General features: G+C 50.8%; 1 protein-coding gene across 1 annotated transcript in view; it reads left to right on the forward strand.

Annotated features, from left to right (window-relative positions):
• SLC9A1 (solute carrier family 9 member A1) overlaps positions 1-15,934 on the forward strand; it is a 300,131-nt gene that overhangs the window by 248,710 nt on the left and 35,487 nt on the right. Inside the window, exon 9 of the mRNA XM_085647703.1 lies at positions 719-833. Coding sequence (XP_085503829.1) covers positions 719-833 — 115 coding nt within the window. The remainder of the gene's footprint in view (positions 1-718; positions 834-15,934) is intronic.

A 15,934-nucleotide genomic window follows, 5' to 3' on the forward strand; every position in this document is an offset into this window, starting at 1 on the left:
GCTCTTGCATGGCAATCTGTAAGTGGTTGGGCACTAGGAAACTTGCAGGACTCCGGCAACAGGAGTGGTAGTATGGTTTCATATCAATGTTTTGTGTATGGGCCCAGTGACGGACTATTATGGCAGGTACATCTAGGATGGATTGGTGCAATCGTCGGCATGAACGGCGGCTTCTTGAGGGGGGTTGTAGGTGATGTGGTATGTTGGACAGATTGAAGATGGGTTGTCGTCGCAGTCAGAGTGCAGTGTTGTGAGGATGGGTGGGATGCAGTTGTCTGGGTGCCCTGTAGAATGTATTGAGTTGCAGAAGTGATTTCCGGTTGTGTGGATTCTGAATGAGCAGGGGCGCTATGCTCTGAGGATTAAGGAACCTTTGGTACCATCTACTGTTCTAGGACGGGCTTGGATATCACAGTAAAGATCTTGAGTTTTACTGTACTGGTTATCCATGGTGATAGGTGATTTGTGGACGCCTTATCCTGGGCTTCTTTGTGCCATGCTTAGAGGAACACCGAACCGTGCTGGAATGAAGCTAGGATAAAATGTGTTCATTTACATAATCCCATGGATAGATAGATGGATGGATGGATGGATGGCTCATCTGATATGTTGCTGCAGAATAGTATTGGGCATCTTAGTATTGTGGCTCATAGGCTCAGGTGGAAATATTTTTGGCAGGGACTTAGTTCCCTGTTAATCCTTTGTTCCTCTTACACAGGAACATACAGCCAAAGCCCAAAGCCACCGACCGCTTCATTCCGGCCCTCTCGAAAGTCAAGGAGGAAGAGATCCGGAAAATCCTCCGCACCAATCTACAGAAAACGCGACAAAGGGTGAGCGCATCTTCTGCATGGAGTGGGGGGCGCAGAGCAGACCACCGTTGTCCAACCAATCCCTCCCAGTGCATGTCCGCAGGGAACCTTTCCTCAGCTTTTTGAAGTCCCTGAATGAAACAATTACCCGACCTATCTGGGCCCTCATTGCTGTTAATGTAAAGTGGTCTAGTAAAAATCTGGAAACTAGTCTCCGACATCACACAAGGTTGAGAGAAAAGGGTTGCTTAAAGAGCCAGACTTGCCCTTCTGCGATGGTGGCGATTTTTCACTACACGTCGTATACTTTTTCCTTTGAATCTCAGACCCTGAATGCTGCCATTGCTGCACCTCTTCAGAACAGAGCACTGAACAATCTACATAAGATTTTAGCTGCAATTTCAGCCAAAGAACTGATTTTTTCTGTTTATTTTAAGAGGAAAAATATGTAACGTCATGACACACCATGGTGCCAATGGAGTTACAGTTCTTTGGCGCTTTTTGCAGTGGTATTTTTTCTGTGAAATGTCTGCTATTAATTTGAAATTTTAGTGGTGGGAAAAATGTATGCCAGAATAGTACTTTTTAGTCAAACGCGGCACACATAAAAATCTGTGTTTGAACAAAGGTTTTCAGTTCTTTTGAAGAAGATAAGTGATTGCCAATCATTAGAGAAGCCCCTGGGGAGAAGAGTTTGTGAATCTCCCTAACTTAAGTCTATCCTTTCAATCTTTATGCTCTAACCTGCCTAGTGTCATCTTTTTTTCTGCCACAACACCTTCTGCTGAGTTTGCTGCTCCTTCTCAGCATCCCTCGGGCTTTGTTTGACCTGCTGCTTAAAATGCTGCTAGTAGTCGTTTGTGTGTCTCAAGTGTGATCTATGGTGCAAGATTTTGCTGTTGGAGAGTTAGTCCAGAATAGTCTTCATTTTATGAAACTAGCCTGAAACCTGCAATGCTGCACATCTCTGCAGCATCTTAAGCTTTTTTTCATTCTCTATTGTTTTGTCTTTAAATCAACAATGCTGCATAGAGAGCTCTGAAGAAGACAGACCGTTATTGTAGCAGGGCCTAATATGGGCTAGACACCAGGTTCTCGGAGGGGGCCATACTCCTGGAAAGGATGCACAAAGATAACATGGGAAAATGTCAAGCATCCTTTGAAGTGAGAGGCATGTAAGGTACCACAACTCTGCACCCTCTGGGTCCAAGACCCCAAACCTGATTCATTGCCATCTGCCTTCACATTGGATGTACACACTCCAAGGTCAAAATAAGAGTGACCCATCTTAAAGGCCTTGGGTAGGACTGTGAAATAGTCATTGGCGTGCAAACAGGCTGAATCTACCTGCAAAACCGCATCGCTGGACCATAAAGAGCTCTACTCGTAGCACAAACCTTTATAACTGGAAATCTCAACTCCGAAATAATCAGTGCCCTCAGCACATAGGTGTAGGGTTTGCTATCATGAAATATAACTTTTTTAGCAGAGCTAAAATCGTCTGGGAAGAGGCCCTTGCTTTTGAAGATAGAAATGGGACCACAAGATATTTTGTGTTGGTTGTAGAGGCTACATTGTGTGGTACCCAACAGAATGCAGGTTGTCCATCAACCAATGGCGCGACTCCATAATAATATTACAATCTTCAGCAACGTGGGCCAGAGGGCAGTCGAAGGATTGGGGAATTCCCATGTAGAATGATCCCCACACAGACAAGCTTCTCACCAGAAGCTCAAGGAAAAGTTCCTTTCCTGTAATCCTGGGATTGCAGTGTGAATCCCTTCTGGATTCAGTCTGTGCGTTACTCCACTATCTAGTAGTTCTCCTTCAGGGGAATCTCTGAAGCCATAATCACTGACTAGTCCCCCCAAGTGCATGATCCGAGAGCCATTCATTTAATTTTTTAATTGTACATTTCTTTGGGCAAGCCAGTTGTAAAGCAAGATGTTTGGCGGCCCACCAGTGGAGTAAATTGACCAAAGTCTTAATTATTCCTTTAAAAAGGCGTTAATTAAAATGATTATTTTGTAATAGATAAAAAGAAATTGACTAGAAAAAAACTCTTATGGAAAAAAAATGAAAAAAGGGGTCAGTATAGCAAGATAGACTGCAATCTGACACTGTCTGTGCATGGAAGCAAGACTATACAGGTTCCCCATCATATTGTCAATGGCATATAGCGCCCTTTATTCTGGTGCCAGTAAGCAAGATCCTGGCGCACTGAGCTCAACCACGTTTGGATTTGTATCACTTAAAACCTTTTTAAACCTTTGGAAATATTCTTTACTCAACACATTGTGTGGCAGGAAACAACCATGTGCCAGACTGTCTGACCTTCAGGTTTAAAAAAAAAAAAAAAGTTTTTAATTCTTTTTTATTAACATACATCAACATACTGGTCACTTCAGTTTTAGATCATTAGAGTTACAGTGGTTCAGCCCTGGACCCTTAGACAGTCCTGCAGTGTAATATGGAACTGCAGAGCAGGATAAAACATTCTCACCATTTTATTGGGTTAACATTTCCTCAAGGGGAGAGGCAACTGGGGGCTCGCAGCTGTTGCCTCGGTATGCATTCCACGGAGACCAGACCGCTACCCACTTCCCGGGGCAACCTCTCGAGACATACACTATCTTTTCCTGCAACATGCACCAGTCCATGTCTTTCTTCTACGCTCCAAGCAATGGTGGCGCTTCCGCCCCCCACAGGCGCGCTATGTTACGCTTTGCAATTGCCAGCCCCAGTGTTTCCCACAGTTTGCATTTTACCGGTAGGTCCGTGGGTTCCCAGGTGTTTAAGAGGCATCGTTTAGCTTCAGGCTGCAACCCTACCTCCCACACCTTGCTTATACAGTCATGTATTTTTTTTTTTTTTTTTTTTTTTTAATTTTATTGTGCAGAGAAAAAGGGTACAAGCACGGGCCTACAACCTCCTGGGCCGGCCGCTAGTATTCAGAAATGATCAAGCAGTTCAAAAACCATGACTGGCCCGCAGGGGGCTCCGCTAAATGACAGGAGATCAGGCTGCACATAAGGGAAGTCAGGATACACCCTTTTTTACATAAATATCAACAAAAGTAAAGAAAAACAAAAAGCAAGGCGAAAAACATTAAAAGGGCGTCTAACCACAGCAGAGGAACTCCACATAGGACCACCCTAGGGTGGTCAATAAAAAGGGGGTCTGAGAGGGAGGGGGGGGGCCACGGGAAAACCAAATCTATACTCAGATGAACAAATTAAGCAAGGAACCCTCAAGGATCAGGGGGACAAGGCAACATCAGACGTATCCACCAGGGGGGGAGAACAGATAGTCCCTCGATACACATTCCACTGACCCCAGATTCTACCCCACGCCCCCGGTTTACCACGAGCCACATACACCATCTTCTCCCTGAACATGCACCAGTCCATGTTCTCCTTCCATACGGACACGGTGGGAGGCCGTTGGGAACCCCAAAGCTGCGCAATATCTCTCTTTGCGATCATGTTCCCAAGGGCCGCCCATCGAGCCTGGGCCGCATCATAGTCATTGGGCTCCCACACATTCAGAACACATCGGCGCACCTCCGGCAGCAGAGCGACCCCAGTGACTCGTTTCATAACATCATGCACCTGGCGCCAATATTCCGCCACCTCGCGGCACTCCCAGAGGATGTGGAGAAAGGTGGCACTGAGCCCGCAGCCACGCTTACAGAGCCCGTCGTCAGAAAACCCCATCGAGACCAAACTGGGACCCGTCACATAGACACGATGGAGAATCTTAAGCTGGACCAGACGGAGACGGGCCGGGATGGCAACCTCCTTAGGGGATGACAGCGCAGACTGCCAGTCCTCGTCGTCCAACTCAACCCCATCTCCCGTCCATGCCTCCCGAAGACGCACCAAGAGATCAGCCCGATTATTTATTAGTTTTTTATAAATCGGGGAGATATTACTGTCGGGGACGTGTCCGTCGAGTATACGGTCCTCGAGAGGCGAAGAAACAGGGACCGTGGTCCCCTCCCCAAAGACCGAGAGTAGGGCGTGCCGAACCTGGGCATAGCGGAAGAACTCCCTTTCACTAAGCTCGTATTCGCTCGTACTCGCTCTGAAGCGCCGCGAAGGATTTAACCGCGCCTTTAACCCATAGGTCCCCCACTCTGCTAATGCCGATCGTATCCCAGTGCTCAAAGCCTTTCGTTGTCCAGAGGCTTCCCAAGCGCTCTGAGGCGAATAGAGGAGTAGCTCACTCCAGCTCACAGCTACATTCGCCGCCTTCCACACACGTACCGCAATCCTAGTAGGGCCCGTGAGGGTCCTTCCGGCAGATCGAGAGTAGAGCGCTCTGTTATAGTTACCGCCGGGAAGCAGGAATTTATCCATCTCATATGCCGGGTTCGAGCCAGGAGCATACGTAGCATGGTTAATGGCAGACAGCTGGGAGGCCCAATAGTACCTTCTAATGTCAGGAAGCGCGATGCCCCCGTCATACCAGGGAAGAGTCAGCTTTGCCAAAGCGATACGCGCACGACCGTCCCAAACCGGTCTCCTCTGCAAACTCTCCACTTCCCTAAAGTAGGCCGCCGGAATGATATCGAAGGAGTTCTGGAGTGCGTAAAGAAATCTGGGAAGGGACATCATTCTAAACAGTGCTGCACGACCAAGTGGAGACAAGGGCAACTTACACCACCGAGCCGTATCCGCCCTCAAACGCCGGAGGGGAGACAGGAGATTCTGCTCGTAGCGGACCGCCGGATCCAACGAAACGTATACCCCCAAGTATTTAAAGCCGGATTGAGATGTTTGGATCGGAAGCCGAGGCGGCAAGAGAGGAAGGCCACCGGAGATAGGATACACGCAAGATTTGGACCAGTTAATTATCAAACCCGAATTTCTCCCGAAGGAAGTAAGGACATCAAAAAGCACATTGAGCGACTTCCGCGGCGAGGTGAGGTACAGAAGAATATCATCCGCGTACAACGAGACCCGATCCTCGAAGCCCGGGGCCCACCGGATCCCTCTGATCGAGGGCTCCCAGCGGAGCCAGGCAGCGAGTGGTTCCAAGGCGAGAGCAAAGAGCAGAGGGGACAACGGGCACCCCTGCCTAGTACCCCTCCCGAGAGCGAAGGGCCGAGAAACCCGCCCATTGACAACAACCTGAGCCATTGGACCAGCATAGAGGAGCTTCACCCAACTAATAAATCCCTCCCCAAAGCCAAACTTCGCCAATACGGCCCAAAGGAATGGCCACTCGATGGTATCAAAGGCCATCGTGGCGTCTAAGGAAACCAATATGGCCGGTTCAGAGAAGTACTCCGCCCTAGCGAGGACGCCATGTAGACGCTGCAAGTTGAGAGCGGTATTACGATGAGGGATAAAGCCGCATTGATCCGGATGTATCAAATCACATATAACTCTCAGCAAGCGATTAGCGAGGACCTTGGCAAGGATTTTCGGTTCGGCATTTAGTAGGGAAATAGGCCTATATGAAGCACAGCGGTCTCGTGGCTTACCGTCCTTGGGAATAACAACTATAGTAGCCAGACGCTGGTCGTCGGGAAGGGAACCCCGCTCGAGCGACTCCAGAAACATACGACGGAGGAAGGGCGCGATTTTATCCGGGCGTAGTTTATACAGTTCAATCGGCAGTCCGTTGGGGCCCTTAGCCTTGCCCGAGCGAAGGGAACGAATCGCGGTAGCAATCTAGTCGACAGACAGGGAGGCATCCATCTGCTCACGGTCCTCGACGGATAGGCCGGGCAAGGCAATATCCCGCAGCAAGAGACGAGTCATCCTCATCTCTATCAGACACCGGGGAGTACACCGCCCGGAGGTGGTCAGCAAAACACTCCACAATCTCACCAGGGTCAGTCACACACACTCCATCCGAAACCCGAAGCTCCGGGACCACACGATTCACTCTCTTTCTTATCCAACCAAGCAATCAGTTTACCCGCCTTGTCCCCGGCATCATACAACCTACCCTGTTGCTCCCTATACATGATCTTGGCAGCGTCAGTGACAAGAGACTTGTATTAAACTGCTTCAAGCTGAGGGCATGAAGCCCATCCTGAGTGACACCCGTCTCCAAAGCTGCCTCCAGCCCCGATATTTCAGTCTCCAGCTTCACCACCGCCTCATTCTTAACCCTCTTAGCCTCCACTATCTGGGATAGGGCATGCCCGCGGAGCACTGTTTTGAAGGCTTCCCACAGGGACACTGAGGACAACACCGACCCCTCATTCTTGAGAAAATACTGATAAATCGACTTAACAAGGCTATCACGAATCTTGGGGTCTCGCAAGTACCAAGGGTTAATAGGGGCGATCCGCCCAGCGGACCGCATCCCGGTGTCGAAAAGCAACCACAGTGGGGAATGATCAGAGATACCCCGGGCCAAGTGCTTTACCTCTCGAATCCGGGCAGTCTGGGCCGCGGGCATAAGAAAATAATCCAATCTGGAGAGACTCCCATGGGCCCCAGAGTGAAATGTGTACTGACACTGAGTCGGATGCATTAACCTCCAACAATCCACCAGACCGAAGGTATCCAAGAGTCCGCCGAGCCACGCCTGGGCAGCAGGGAGGGCCCTGGGCGGGTGGTGATCCAAATCACCCGAAACAACCGAATTAAAATCCCCACCCATAAGCAAAAGACTGTCAGGAAGCTCAAGCAGCATACGACCCAAGTCTGAGAAAGTGGAGTTCTGGAGGCCCGGGGGAACATAAACCGAAACCAAGGAAAGGGACTGTCCCTCCCACCTCCCAGTCAGAGCCACATAGCGCCCTCTATCGTCTAGGACAACCCTGGTGATCTCTAGCGGAAGTGAAGATCGTAGGAGAATGCCCACCCCTCTAGAGCCAGTGGTGAAACCGAAATGGGCCACGAGTCGGTATCCCCCCCCCTGTTCATGGCATGACAAACATTACCAACCAGATGCATCTCCTGTAAGAATACCACATCAGGAGTCAAACGACGCAAATACTGCAGCACAACACCCCGTTTGATACGATCCCCCAATCCGTTGACGTTCCAAGACATCAGTCTCAACCCGTCCCCCCCCATCCCCTCCAGTAGAGCAAGGGTCCCCCAACAAATAGCGCGACACCTGAAACTGAAACAGAGCCAATACCTCGCCTTGAAAACAAAAAACACAAATCCAAACAACCCCTCCCACCCACCAACCCCCCCCCCCCCCCCCCCAAATTCAACTCCCCCCCCCCCCCCCCCCACCCTGCACCCCTGCGGTCCAGAAAACCACCCCAACTTGCAGTGTGCCTGTCGCCCTAAAAACCCCATTCTACGAAAAGACCCCGGAGGAGGAAAGGGACCCGTCCCCGCCCGCCCCCAACACAGATCATAATTGAACAAAATGTACAAAAGAAGTAGAACCCAGCCGAACAAAACAAAATATCAAAGTCAAGGACCAAAAGTCACTCCGAAGGAGGCCCGCCACCCTCGGTACCACCAGAAGGCCCAGGCCGGTCACCCCGGTCCGGCAGAGAATCCAGCCAGTCACTCACGGTCGCAGGACAGTCAAAAAAGGTAGTCCGGTCTTCGTATTCCACTCGGAGCCTAGCAGGAAAAAGCATTGAGTACTTAAAACCCAGGTCCCGGAGACGGCGCTTCACCCCCTGGAAACCCATCCGCTGTTTCTGGACAAGTTGGGTGAAGTCCGGGAAAAAGTTAACGGATGAGTTCTCATATCGGACCGGGCCATGTACCCGTGAGGCCTGCAGAATCGCATCTCGGTCTCTGTAGTGAAAAAGTTTTGCGACAATAGGCCTCGGGGGAGCTCCCGGTCGCGGCCGACCGCCTGGGACTCGATGGGCCCGCTCCACGGCAAAGAACTTACTCAGGCCAGCGGGGGCAAGCTGTTTGAGGATGAGTTCCTCAACCATAAGATCCACCGGGCGATTGTCGGAGGTCTCCGGAACACCTATGACGCGGATGTTATTGCGTCGAGCCCGTCCCTCGAAGTCCTCCAGCCGCCGGGCCATCAGGTCGTTGGCCGACCTGAGGTCGCCGAGAGCAGTCTGCAGGTCCGACACATCCGTACCAAGGGTGGACGTCCGCAAATCCAGCGATTGAACCCTCTCATTGGTCTTAGAGAGATCCGCCCGAATTAGCGTAACATCAATGGCCACCGTGTCGATTTTACGGGCCAAGGCCTCGTACTGCTGAGCGATGGTCTCCTTGATACCGTTAATGGCGCCCATGATGTCCTGCAGTGACAAATCCGGAGGGGCGGACGGAACACCCCCAGCGTCATCCGGGAGAACACTGGCCGTCCCAGGGAACCCTTTACCATGAGTGTAGCGGTCCATGTTGTTGGTCTGGACCGGTCCCCCACGTAGGGATGTCTTGGTCTTACGCCTCTCGGGATCCCCTCTGCCTCCCATGTGGAACCACGCTCGCCGAAGGGGACCACCGAGCAAGCGTCAAAGTGGCACAGGCGAAGCCGACACGAGCCGTACCAGGGACCGCAATGTGGCGGTGCGAGAGGATCAAAGTCAATGGGCACACTGGTTTCAGGCGGAGGCAAAGGCACGAAGCGAAGGCCGAGTGAAAACCCAGCCGCACAAAGCAACTCCACTGTCCAGCCACTCAGAGATCCAAAAGTGAAACCGAAAGTGATGAGATGGCCGCTGGCACAGCCCCGATGCCGTTGTTGTTCAACTATGCCCCGGCTCCACAGTTCACCTTCGCACCGGGCACAGCCATCAGTTGGGCCTCAAATGTTCAAACCACCATAGATCAGGTCTCCCAGGTCCGATTTGGTTTCTGAAAAGAGTTTAGGGTTCAGCCAACGTTCATCTTCCAGAATCCGTCAACCAAGTCAGGATAAAGTCAGGATAAGTTCCGAGGAGCAGCGAGGGTCCGGGGAGCCCTGTGCTCACGCGACCATCTTGGATGCGTGCTAGGCTCCTCCCCAGTCATGTATTTTTGCCCAGTATGCATGAACCCGCGGACATTCCCATAATACGTGAAGAAATGTCCCTCTGTCCCCACACTGCCTCCGGCAAAGCCCATCCGTACTCCTCCCCATTAACACCAGTCTGGTGACCGAGATATACACCCGGTGTAATATTTTGAGTTGTATCAGCCGCAGTTTTGCCGATATCGCCACTTCTTTAGGGGAGGAGCGCGCCTCTCTCCATTCCTCCTCGTCAATTTCGAGGCCATCCTCCTCCCACCTCCCCTGGAGGGGCCCCAGTGGATCTGGGGAGTGATGTATAAGTTTTTTTGTAGCTGAGGGATATCGCCCTTTCCAGTAGGTGCCAGTCCAGCAATCTATCCTCTAGAGGGTAGGATTCTGGGATCGACATCCCCGACGGAATGTTAGATTGGAGAGCGTGTCGGACCTGCATATAACGGAAGAATTTCGTGTGTGCCAACTCGTGACTGCTGTAGAGAGGCAAAGGGCACCACACCCCCGCCCCCCCAGAGGTCCCCTATACGCGATATACTGATCAGATCCCAATTACGGAATCCCTTAGTGCGTCCCAATGACCCGAGCTTCTCTGATACCCAGAGCGGGGTTGCCTTCGTCAGTCTGCCAGCCCACCCCAACTTTTGGTTAACAATATGCCACAATTGGACCGAGTGTTTTGTAGGCCCCGTGAGATGAAACTTATTGGGTCGTGATTCGAGTGCAGCCTCAAAATTCCCTCCGGGGAGGAGCCACCTTGCCATCCCATATCCGGGGTCGTCCCCACTACCCTACGTGCCCTGATTGATGGCCGCGAGATGTGCTGCCCAGTAATATTTGCGGATATCCGGCAGGGTAATGCCCCCATCGTACCACCCCAAGGTAAGTTTCGGGAGGGCTATGCGCGGTGTGCCACTCCACAGCAAGTCCCGCTGAGCGGCCTCAATATCTGCAAAGTATTTGTGTGGTACCAGATCTGGGTAGTTTTGGAGCGCATACAAAAACCGCGGCAGGGCCATGACCTTCAGTTTTCATTAAAGTTTGTATATTTTTGGGTCAAACTGAGCTAGGATCATGATGGAGAGTTAGGATTATGTTAAGCAGCTTTTCCGAATGAAATGCAAAGGTTCTCTGTCCCTACCAAGAATATTGATAGAATAGTGTACATGTTTATCATAGAAATTCTCTCCATAACGCAATATTTAAGCAAGCTTACAGGTGACACGTTGACTGAGAGTGTGAAAAGCCATGTGCAGGGCGTAGGCGGTTCAATGTTCCTATTGCCACTGAAGAAACATCTGTGTAGCAGGAAGACTCCTGGAAACCCGGCACCAGTCCGTTTTCTGTTGCTCTGATGCATTCCAACCAAGAGGCCATCTCTACATTCTACTAAGTCACAAAGCTTGTGCATCCCTCATCCACACATCACTACTCTGTCCTGCACAACATAATCTGATTTTTTGGGAAAGCCCATCTGTTACCCTATTCTGAGACACCGGATCATTCACTATCTTGGGCTTCCCATGGGTCCTTTGCCAAAAGTTAGATATATAAAATACTGGGCAGGATTATAGGTGCAATGGCTGAATTAACACGAGAACGGCTGAATCCAGACGCTTGCAAGGTTTGATGGGGGTCATTTCGAATAGCTGGTTGCTCTCGTTCAGCGTCTGTCATAAAGAAAATGAAAGGTGTGGGGGGGGAAAGCAAGCACAGGCGAATCCAATCCAATTTGAGAACAAAAACTGCAGTGACGAGCAGACGGATTCAGATGATGGTGGGGAAATTGAGCAAACCCATGAAGGTAGATTTGGGAGTGTAGGCTCACTGGGCCCGCTTCTCAATGTGCCTTTCGATAAGAAGACACTCTGAGAAACGAGTCTGACAAACAGATAAGATGAGAGACAAAGACCACAAAGGAAATTTCAGTGCCTTACCGGAGAAGACTACATTTCGTAAGAAATTATTGCTCAAAACAATGTCTCTTGAGATCCCTCTGCTTACCAGATAGTCATCTGCAGCATAAAAAACTCCCAAAGGGAAAGCGTGGGTGACAGGGCAACAGTAAGGATTCTAACACGACCACGGTTTGTCGCAGATTTGGGAAGGAACAACATATGGCCTCTAGATAGTGTAACAGAACAATACTGTTAGTGTGCCTGAGGGTCACTCTGAGCTAACTCAGAATGTAAGTTGGTATAAAGAAAAAACATATGAGATGTTGCTGTGCAAAACTAATTGCATGTTATTGAACTGCCTGTAATATCCTTCCAACTAGGACATTGAAGACGCACTTTGTCAGGAAACTTAAGGGAGCAACATATTAACATTAGAATTTGCGATTTCCAAATACAATTCTTACTAACTCGCAGTTTAGAAATTGCAGTTCCTACTGTATGACAGTTTTATTTTTTGAAAGCGATTCCTAGTGGGTTTCAAATTGACCGAAGTCCTAAATATTAATAAGGTAGGTCGCAATTTGCGACCCACTAGGATTCACAGCCATCACCGGGATGGTGGCTTGTTTGGGTCAACAGATCACAGTATCTGTGATTGTTTTTTAATACAGAATTATTTTTTTTATCCAGACCATTTTACTTTTAGGTAAACAGGATTTATGATGGATACATCGGCCAGTGGATTCCTCACCTTGTGAATATCCCCTGCGCCAGCAACATTCGGAAACTTTTGTAGCAGTCCACGCCGATGAGGTCGAAGACGACGTCACAGAGACACAGCTCCGCTCGCGACTCCGCTGACGTCACCGGCTCCATAAGAAGACCTCGTCGGCGTGATGACGTCTGTTCCCTTTTTTCCGCGCCGTCGACGCCAACGGATTTCGGGAATCTCTATCTGTAGCTTCACTGTTACTTTGTTGTTTCTACTGCTTCTCTTTGTCTTCTTCTGTGAAAATGTCGACAAAGAAGTCAGGATTCAAACCCAGTCGTGAATGTGGGAAGCATATGTCCATTACGGATCCACATGACGACTGCGTATGGTGCCTGTCATCGGACCATGATGTAGAGGGATGTTCTTGCTGCCGCAAGATGAGTTCCAAGGCTCTCAAGGAGAGGAAAGCAAAGCTCTTCATCGCGAGGATGAAGAAAGAGAAGAGAGGCCGGAGAAAGTCGAGGACGAGGTCGAGATCGAGGTCAGCGTCGAAGTAGACTTCGGGGCATGCTTCCAAATCCAGGAAGCACAAGAAGAGGAGGCATGCCTCTCGGCGTCACTCGGATAAGAGTACGGCTCCGGGATCGAAGTCGCCCACTCGACGCCGTAAGGACTTTATCTCCCTCACCCGTTCCGGATTCACCTGTTGGCCTGTCTTCACCTGTGGCTTCACCGGAACATTCTCCGGCTCCATCTCCGACGCCGGCTCTATCTCGGACGCCCGTCCCATCTCCGGCTCCGGCTTCGTCCCCAGCTACGGTTGAGGAGCTTCCAGTTCCAGGTGGGCCTTCGGCCCCGCAGATTCCACCGTCTGCGACGGTTGGCCCGAGTCCGGTGATGCCTGAACAGTATCCTGCGTTCCCTGGACCAGGTCAGGACCCCACGCATTATCTTAATGCAATGTACGGGGTATTCTCCAGAGCTTTGTACCCCTCTGGTGCACCTTCGGGTCCTATGGCCTTCAGTTTGGGGGTTCCTCAAGCCTATTCTCGGGCCCCCTTCATGCCATTTTTTTCCGGCGACGCCGTCTTGGCATCTACCGGCGCCGAGGACGTCGACGCTGCTCCCTTCACCGGCGCCGACTCGACCTCGCTCGGCGCCGGCTGCTCCTGTGGATCCACGTTCGGCACCGGCACCGTCGGATTTGATCACGGCGCCGCCGACGCCGGTTGTAAGAATCCGGTCTAGGAGGGAGGCTCAGAGAGTGTTGGCTGAGCAAAGATACCTAATGGAGGAGGTAGAAGAAGGGGAGCTCATGGAGTCGGATGATGTTTTTGACGAGTTGAAGGAGGCTAGTGGCCTGGACTGTCTCCTGACTGGGAGATTACTCCTCCTTCTGATGCACCTTCTAAGGATGTGACACCATACCATGCTGTCATAAGAAAAGCAGCTGAACATTTAGATCTGCAGTTGCCTTCAGCTGAATTCAAGCCGAACATTTTAAAAGAGGTGCTGCACTTTCCCACTACTGTTTCTGAGCCTTTACTTCCCTTTAACGAAGCCTTCATACAGCCAGTGATGGAGGTGTGGCGTAAGCCCTTTTCTGCTCCGGCAGTTTCGAAAACCATTGCCAGGAGGTATAGGGCAGCTCCGGGGGACCCAGAATTTTTAACTTCTCAACAGTCTCCTGAGAGTCTGGTGGTTCAGGCGACATGTTCAAGGAAATCTACAGGTTCGTTTCCCCAGGTCCCGAGTGACAGGGAGGCTAAAAAACTGGATCAGTCGGCCAAGAAGGTCTTTTCTTCGGCCAGCATGGCCCTTAAATCTACGAATGCCACTTGCCTCTTGGGACGCTACATTCATGCGCTCATGGATTCAGCGAAGCAGCTAGCCCCAAAACTATCAGAGGAGGATAGGGTTGGTTTTAATGAGGTCCTTTCGGATGCCCAGGCGGCAGCGCGGCAGGTGATACAGAGTGGATTGGACACAGCTGACTCGGTAGCAAGAGTCATGGGATCTTTTGTTGCCACTAGGAGGTGTGCGGGGCTTAAGTCATCGGAGTTTTCCCCTGATGCTCAATCACCGCTGTTGGACTTGCCTTTTGATGGCTCCGGACTCTTTGGCAAGAAGGCGGATGCTGCACTTGAACGTTTTAAAGAAAGTAAGGCTACGGCTAAATCTTTGGGCCTTCAATCCGAGTCAAGGGGATCGTTCAAGAGGTACAGGGGTTTCGGAAGGGCAACCTTTCGTACTTACAGGCAGCAACAGCAGCAGAGCACTCTGTATAAGGGGTACAGAGGCAGAATCCGGGGTCGCACTCGTGGCCGGCAGCTCTCCTTCTCCTCCTCTTCCTCAGCCCCTCCCACCACCGCAAAGCAGCCCTAGATCCACCATTCTGGATCATGTTGGTCCTGTGGGGGGCTGGCTTACCCATTTTCGACAAGATTGGGAATTGGTTACTCCAGATCTTTGGGTTCTAGATCTTGTAGAAAATGGGTATGACCTTCCCTTTCGGGAATTTCCTCCAAATTACCCTTCTTGCCAAGGGGCTTGCTCAGAGAACCACCGTCTTCTCCTACAGGAGGAAGTCTTAAAGTTACTAGAGAAAAGTGCGATATAGGTGGTTCCAGAGCAGGAGTGGGGTCAGGGATGCTACTCCCAGTATTTTCTGATTCCGAAAAAGGACGGCAGATTGCGTCCGATATTGGACCTCAGGATCTTGAATCTTTATCTGATGCAAGAGAAGTTCAAGATGCTCACCCTTCAAGCGCTGAATCAGGAGGACTGGATGGTGTCGATCGACTTGCAGGATGCGTATTTTCACATGCCCATCCTGAAGTCGCACAGGCAGTATCTCCGGTTTACAGTAGGGTCGCAGCATTATCAGTTTGCGGTCCTTCCGTTTGGTCTTACTACTGCACCTCGAGTCTTCACGAAGGTGATGGCGGTGGTGGCAGCCCATCTCAGAAGGTCGGGGATTTCAGTTTTCCCCTATCTGGACGACTGGCTGATCAAAAGCGGAGTCGCCAGAGAAGGTGCTTCATCATCTGCAGGATACAACTCAGCTGTTGTACAAATTGGGTTTCTCGATAAACGTGCCCAAATCTCACCTGGTGCCCTCTCAGCGCAACCTGTTCATAGGGGCAGTACTGGACACTACTGTGTGTCGGGCATTCCCTCCTCCACAGAGGGTTCTTGACTTGCAGGAATTGATTCCTTTATTTTACAATGGAGCAGTCGTTCCAGTCCTGAAGGTCCTTCGCCTGCTCGGTCTGTTCGCCTTCTGCATCCTGTTGGTCAACCATGCACGCTGGCACATGAGGGCGCTCCAGTGGTGCCTCCGCAGGCAGTGGTATCAGCACAAAGGAGATCTCAGGGAGTCTGTGAGGATCTCCAGAGAAGCTGCGTCGGATCTGTCTTGGTGGAGTGTGGAGGGCAATCTGTCTCAAGGAAAGCCCTTCCATCTACCTCCATCGGTGGCCACAGTAATAACAGATGCATCCACTTTAGGGTGGGGTGCTCATCTGGGGGATCTGGAGATCAAGGGTCTTTGGTCTCCAGAGGAAAGGTTGCTTCACATCAACCTTCTGGAATTGCGGGCG

The sequence above is a fragment of the Triturus cristatus genome, chromosome 3_2 (assembly GCF_964204655.1).
Source record: "Triturus cristatus chromosome 3_2, aTriCri1.1, whole genome shotgun sequence".
In the NCBI taxonomy this organism is placed as follows: domain Eukaryota; kingdom Metazoa; phylum Chordata; class Amphibia; order Caudata; family Salamandridae; genus Triturus; species Triturus cristatus.